The following is a 6,817-nucleotide window of genomic DNA, read 5'->3' as shown; positions in this document are numbered from 1 at the left end:
CGGGTGGTCAGTGGGGGCAAGCGCCAGGCCCCACCAAGCCTCTGAGTGCTGCACTGGCACACACACCTCTATCACTCAGATTGCTCCTGGAAAACCAAATGGATCAGCCAAAACCCACGTGGATTGGCACAACCCCCCTGCCAGGGCTCTGAGGGTGTTAAGGTTCCCCATGGCAGGACCCTGTTAGGGTTAAAGAATCATAGAATCATAGAATCATAGAATCATAGAATCATAGAACGTTTTGGGTTGGAAGGGACCCCTAGAGGTCATCTAGTCCAACCTCCCTGCAGGAGCGGGGACACCGCTAACTAGATCAGGCTGCTCACAGCCCCGTCCAACCTGGCCTTGAATGTTTCCAGGGATGGAGCCTCCACTACCTCTCTGGGCAACCCCTTCCAGCGTTTCACCACCCTCATTGTAAAGAATTTCTTCCTTACATCTAGTCTAAACCTACCCTGGTTTAGTTTAAAACCATTACCCCTGAAGCCTTGGATCAAACTGGGAAGCCAATACATTTCAGTGGGAGAGAGTTTCCTTTTCAATGCTGAAGACACAGGGAATATCACACCTTCAGCACATCTTCTGAACCACTAAATGTTCCCCAGCTGAGCCTTTGGGCAGCAGAGGAAGGAGGAAGAAGACGAGCCCAGCCTGTGGGAGGAAGGACAGATTTCTCTGGTGGGATGAGTTTAATACTGCTGTTCTCCAAAATGAGTCACAGGTTGGAGAAGTGGGGCATTAATCTCAGGGGAGATGAGTAAGTGGGCAGCGTGCGAAGGCAGCGGTCAAAGGAGCATCGCGATTTATACCTGCGGCTTAGCTCCTCCTGTGCATTAGCAACGGCTTCTGCTGTTGATTAAAATCAGAAATTTTCCACTAGCTCCCCAGAGTAAAAAAAGAAAAAATATATATATATATAATTAAAACCAAATGATGTCACCTTTGAATGCAATCAGCAAATTTAGATTTGCAGATTTTTCAACGTATCTCACTCTGAGGCATCGTTTCAGCATTCAGCACTCTCTTTCGCAGCCTTCCTGCGGCAGTCGGGCGTCCCCGGGTCCTGGCGTACCACCAGGCAGGGAGTTACTTGATGGAGCGGTTTTGCTGTCTTATTTTCAGAAGTGATTTTCGGAAGGCGTTTTCAGGGGGTGACAGAGAGGCAGTGGCACCCTGGGGGCTCAGCCACCCGCCGATGCCCACGGTCACTGCCGGCATCACTGATGACGAGTCCTTAGAGAGGAGTGGCAGCTCTTCAACATTTGGGTTTTTATCCTTGCACCGTGCTGCCGCTTAAGTGCTGGTATTAATAAGGAAAGTGTGTGCTCAGCAATTGTAATTAAAGTCTGTTAAAGGAAAAAAAAAAAGCGTTAATCGTTTAAAACGGTTACACTGTTAATGTTCTCATTAGTGTTCCCCAGGACCCAGATCCCCGCCAAAGAGCCTCGGTGGCCCAGAGCAAGCCCCTGTCACCCAGCGGCCTCGGCCACCCCACGGGTTCCTCAGAGGGGTTTAAGCAGTTACGAACCAGGGGGTTAAGACCCACTCCCTGCAAGTGGCAATGAATAACTTTCTTGGTGTATTGGGTACGTAAGTCTAGAGATGTTGCTCGTTGGCCGAAGACGCCTTGAGTGTCCTCATTTGGGGAGCAAGGGCGAGAGGGAAGCAGTGAGATGTTGATTCCGACTGTGATTCAAGTAGCTCCTGACTCAGAGCCCAATGAGGTTGGTGGGAAGTCTCCTCCCGATGCTGGTTCAGCCCCGAGCTCAAAACCAGGCAAATCTCCTGCGGCTGCATGAGGGCTGCTTGTCTGAACCAGGCGGGACAGTTCCGTGAGTTGATGGCGCTCATGCCATCGCCTAGGTATGGAGGAATTCCCGGTTGCCCCTTCCCAGAAGCTTTGCCTGTCCCCTGCGTAACAGGAAAAATTCTGACTTCTAGTGTTTTACCATTGGGAAGCTCTCCTCCAGCTTCCAAAATCCACCGAGCCCCAGGAAACCTCATTGCTATCCCAGGAAACTGCTGTTCACTTCCAGAAGTGAGGCAACAGAGCTGGCAACAGCCGTCAGACTGCAGCGGGCTCTGAGCGATGGAAAGCAACCTGTCCCGGGCAACGGGAGGTTGGTTCTGAGAACTGGGCACCAAAACATTCAAAAACTCGAAGGTTTATTTACAGGCACAAAGTATTTCTTGGATCCCTCGCGTTCAGGCGAGATGAAACGGGCAAAGATGCCACCTGGCTTCAAGGAAGGTCGATCATCCACAATAATTTGGCATTTTTCCTTGAAAAGAAGAGACCTCAGAAACAAATGGGAGGTGGTTTCAACTTTTCAAGCTTTTTCAGTGCACCTGAAACGGTGCTTGGAGCAAACAATGTAACCAGTAAGATGCTCTGAAAATTGCACTGGGAGGGAGTTACTGATGGAGCCCTGGGAGTCTCGGAGCTGGGATGCTGCTAGACACCGCGCCTGGCATCTCTGCGCCAAAGATGAGGGTGACCTCAGCAGATGTGCTAAGGACACGAAGCCAGGAGGTGTCATCAGCACAGGGAAGCGGTGGGATACGTTGGAAACTCTGAATGACCTGGGGGAGTGGAATGACAGCAGGGATATGGATGTCAAGGTCATGCATGCATGCAGGGACTAATAAACAAGGATTTCTGCTGTCAGCCAGGAGCTCATCCATTCAAAATGACTGAGGAGAAGGAGGATCAGGGTGTACTGGTTGATCGCGGGATGAATTATGAGCTGCCAATGTCTTAAAGTCATAAAAAAGCAGCTCTAACCCTAGGCTGCATGCGCTGTTTGCAGTAGATGCAGGGGAAGACGAGCATTCCTGTAGAGGGCTGGAGAGGCCCCATGTAGCGGACAGGGTACCACGCGTGGTACCTCCAGGCATTAAAGGAGAACACATCTCCAAAGCCTGAAGCAGGTTTCCCACAGGGAAGAAGATCATCTGGCTTGCATCGGACACCCAAGGCCTCTCCAGCAGCACGGGGATGCCTCTGGGAAGGCCCTGGGGCACCCCGGCCATGTCCCAGCCTCCTCCTCCTCCGCTCGGGAGCCCTGAGCCCTTGTCCGCTCTCTTGTTTCTCTCCTCAGGGTGTTACGGGAATGCAATGAATAAAGGAGACTCCAGAGCTCTTTGTCTTGGCTCATTCCTCTCTCTTATTTATTAGCTCTAGCCCAGCTCAGGGCCTCATAAATCAGCCCAAACTCACCCTCCCGGCTACCTGCTATCTGCATGCAGGCGCCTGTGTGCTTGTCTCTCCAGTCCACCTCTCTCCTTGAAATCCCACCCTGGACCCGAGGACCCGGTGCAGTACAAGGGAGCGAAGGTGGGAGCCAGACAATCTATCACCTTCCCGAGACCCTGCCGGCAATGCACCCGTGGGGAGATCTCTGCCCCGGTGGATGGAGATCGATCAGCATCGCAGGGATGATGCTGGCTGATTAATTAGCGACAGACAGCCTTCAGCTTCGTGTCCCGCTGCTCCTCGCTACAGTCTAAGATGTGAATGCTATTGATTTCCTGAGTCCCGTCTTCCTTCTGTCCTGTAATCCCTTTGCTGGCGGGGATCTCAGCAGAAAAATTGGCGGTGGACGTGTGTTTGCACACACACATGCATAAATATACAGCGGTGGAGGTTTAAAAACCACTGTTGCCCAAAGCAAGTGAAGTTTAGGTTAGTGGTCATCAAGGCAATGCTAACAAGAAGCAAATATTTAGCTGTTAAAATGGAAGAAACAGCCACTGCCTTCCAAGGAGGATTCCCAGCCCGCTGTGCCTGCGGTGTCCTGCCATGGAGCAATCCCTCTGCCCCGGAGCCCAGCATCCCCGCAGGTCCTGCTGGGGTGGGCCCCGGACAGCTCCCAGCTGCCCACCTCCACCTTTGGGTCACCATCACCAATGGGGATTTCACAAAAGAAAATACTGCAGAATTTCCATGGAGAAATGCAGAGGTTCAGATGTTTTGTCACGGTTTGTGATGAAGATTGGCTCTTCCCTGAGATAACTCCAGAATGTGACACTTGACGTTTCCCTCCATCCCCCAGCTCTAGGCAAGTCCTGGTCATCACCCCAACCCTCACCAGGGGAACTTGGGGCTCTCGTCCTCTCCATCCCTTTTCCCCTCTGGACTCGTGGTCCCTTGCGGCCCTCGTGACATCTGCCCATCTCCTCTCTCCTCATATCCTTATTTCTCAAGACAAGGAACATCTCTGGGACATAGCTGATGGGTGCCAGGAGCCAAAGGAGGTGGCTGGGATGGAGGCTGGAGGGGTATGTGGGAGCAGGTGACACCATGGGCCACCTCCGCTCCTTGTGTCACACCCCAATTACTGTGGTTTTCCAATCGATTTAACAGAACCGCAGTGGTGTTGGGATCTTTTTCGGGGAGGGTAAACACACCGCATACAATTCAAACAGCATCGCCCACTGCCCCATCTTGCTCCTGTGGAGATGTCCAAGCTTCATCCCGATTTCTAACCGGCATTTCCAGCAGACAAAGCAAACACACCTGCAGGCTGGCGGGGCGCCGAGGGGAATGGCCAGGAGCAGGCAACTGATGTTCATGGGAATGGTCCTTCTTGTTGTCAGGAATCACCAACAGCACTTACACAGAGTCCCAACGACGCTGAATTTATCTCAGCCCGGCGGGGTCTTCTGCATCCCCCAGAGCAGAGGCCGGTTGCGACAGACACGGAGATGCACCGTTCCCATAACGGGAGCCGGGGCTGCTTCGGAAGCTGAGGCTCCTGGCAAGAGGCACGTGAGAAAAGAGCCAGCTTCGAACAAGATGACTTCTCGATCCTTTAACTTGTAGTCGCTGATCACAGCAACGTTAGACAAATGAATGTTGAAGCTGGGTCAAGTAATTATTGCAGGTTCATAGCGACATGCTTCTCGGGGAGTAACAACTCTGACAATCGTAAATAATACGCAGCCAGAGCACGGGGCTGCCTGCCTGTTGCCGAGATGAACATGAAGGCATAAGCTGCTGCGCCAAAAAGAACACACCTAAATGTTTACAATCAAAGGGATGCTTCCAAACGCACTGGCTGCGTTCCTCTTTGTAGGGCTTTCTCCTCTTCTTGCCTGTTTCCACGATCAGCGCATTGCTACAGCAGAAATGGCATCGTGTACCTGCCAGAGTGAAAAAGGGCCACGGGAAACAAGAGGCAGAGCAAACAAGGAACAGCAAAAGGGGCAGCTAGAGGAATGAGAGCAGGGAAAAACATGACCGTTCCCAAGCTGACACCAAAAGGGAGCAAATGAGGAATGCTCGGCAGAGTTTGGGGGAAGCCCCAGTGCCAGTGGTTGATATGGAACCAGCAGGAGCCTGGAGAAGCGGAAAGTCCAAAGCACCCCGGCTCTCACCCCTGCACAGAGCAGGAGAGACACACTCGGGAAGTCCTTTTCTCCTTATCACTCGTCCCTCCTTATCCGGCTGAGAAATGGCGGTGTGTTCCTCGTGCATCTCAGCTCTTGGGCTTCTCCCCCTTCTGAATACCGACGTGGGAGCTTGTAATGGTACCTGCTCCCTGGATCCCGGGAACGAGGGGATGGAAAGAGCCTCTCAGTGTCCCTGCCCGAAGCTGTGCCTGCAACGGATTGGGCCTTTTCAGGCTAAATCTGGTAAGTCCCACTCGGATCTCTTCAACACCGACCACAGCTGCTGACTAACAGGCAGGCAGGCTGGGAGCGACGCTCTGCTCCAGCAGGATCCCGCTCCTCCGCTATCCATCCCTGCGCTCACCCACGCAATGCCACAGCTCAGGCGCAGCGGTCCTGGGCTGCAGAGTCACCTGCGTCCCCGCAGAGGGGTGACGGGCCCCTGCCGCCACGGCTGCTCACACCGTATCCCTTTCATCTGCCCCAGACTCAGGTGAACAGTGTGGCTCAGCAACAGCGGCCAGCAAACGGCTCCCCAAGAAGGGGGCAGGTAGCCCTGCGTCGGGGGCATAGTCCCCGAGTAGGGGACAGCCAGCCCCAGGGTGCCCCCCAGTACTTCTGCCATCTCCCCACCATGGAAATGGGTGCACCCAAGAGCGGTGGCAAGCGTGCTATGTGTTTTGGCTATTTCAGAAAATAATCTTGATTTCTGGGGTGGTGGGATCCGTGCCAGCTCCCCACGCTCCAGATGTGCACGTCCAAGCAGCCTGACGAAAGAGCACTTGCGACTGTCCCATTTTGAGGGACAGGCTGTGGATGTTCTCCACCTGGACTTCAGCAAAGCCTTTGACTCTGTCGCCCACAGCATTCTCCTGGAGAAGCTGGTGGCTCGTGGCCTGGACAGGCACACTCTTTGCTGGGTAAAAAAGTGGCTGGATGGCCGAGCCCAGAGAGTGGTGGTGAATGGAGTTAAATCAAATTGGTGGCTGGTCACAAGTGGTGTTCCCCAGGGCTCAGTGTTGGGGCCAGTTCTGTTTAACATCTTTATCGATGACCTGGACAAGAGGATTGACTGCACACTCAGCAAGTTTGCAGATGACACTAAGCTGGGTGAAAGTGTTGATCTGCTTGAGGGTGGGAAGGCTCTACAGAGAGACCTGGACAGGCTGTGTTGATGGGCTGCGGCCAGTTGTATGAGGTTTAAGAAGGCCAAGTGCCAGGTCCTGCCCTTGGGTCACAACAACAACATGCAACGCTACAGTCTTGGGGAAGAGTGGCTGGAAAGCTGCCTGGCAGAGAGGGATCTGGGGATACTGGTCAACAGCCGCTTAGTATGATCCAGCAGTGTGCCCAGGTGGCCAAGGTGGCCAACAGCATCCTGGCTTGTTTAAGGAATAGTGTGGCCAGCAGGAGTAGGGCCGTG

At 53.4% G+C, this 6,817-nt stretch overlaps 1 protein-coding gene across 1 annotated transcript in view; it reads left to right on the top strand.

Annotated features, from left to right (window-relative positions):
* Window positions 1-1,795: 1,795 nt before the first annotated feature.
* Window positions 1,796-6,817, top strand: part of LOC104129632 (E3 ubiquitin-protein ligase TRIM9) — a gene marked incomplete at its 3' end in the record, with an annotated part of 92,870 nt that continues 87,848 nt past the window's right edge. The window contains exons 1-2 of the mRNA XM_035897985.1: window positions 1,796-1,863; window positions 3,274-3,337. Coding sequence (XP_035753878.1) covers window positions 1,796-1,863; window positions 3,274-3,337 — 132 coding nt within the window. The remainder of the gene's footprint in view (window positions 1,864-3,273; window positions 3,338-6,817) is intronic.

This window comes from Egretta garzetta, unplaced genomic scaffold (genome assembly GCF_000687185.1).
Source record: "Egretta garzetta isolate BGI_Z169 unplaced genomic scaffold, ASM68718v1 scaffold1077, whole genome shotgun sequence".
Classification (NCBI taxonomy): Eukaryota; Metazoa; Chordata; class Aves; order Pelecaniformes; family Ardeidae; genus Egretta; species Egretta garzetta.
The sequence above is the reverse complement of the archived record's forward strand: the minus strand, read 5'-3'. Positions and strand labels throughout refer to the sequence as shown.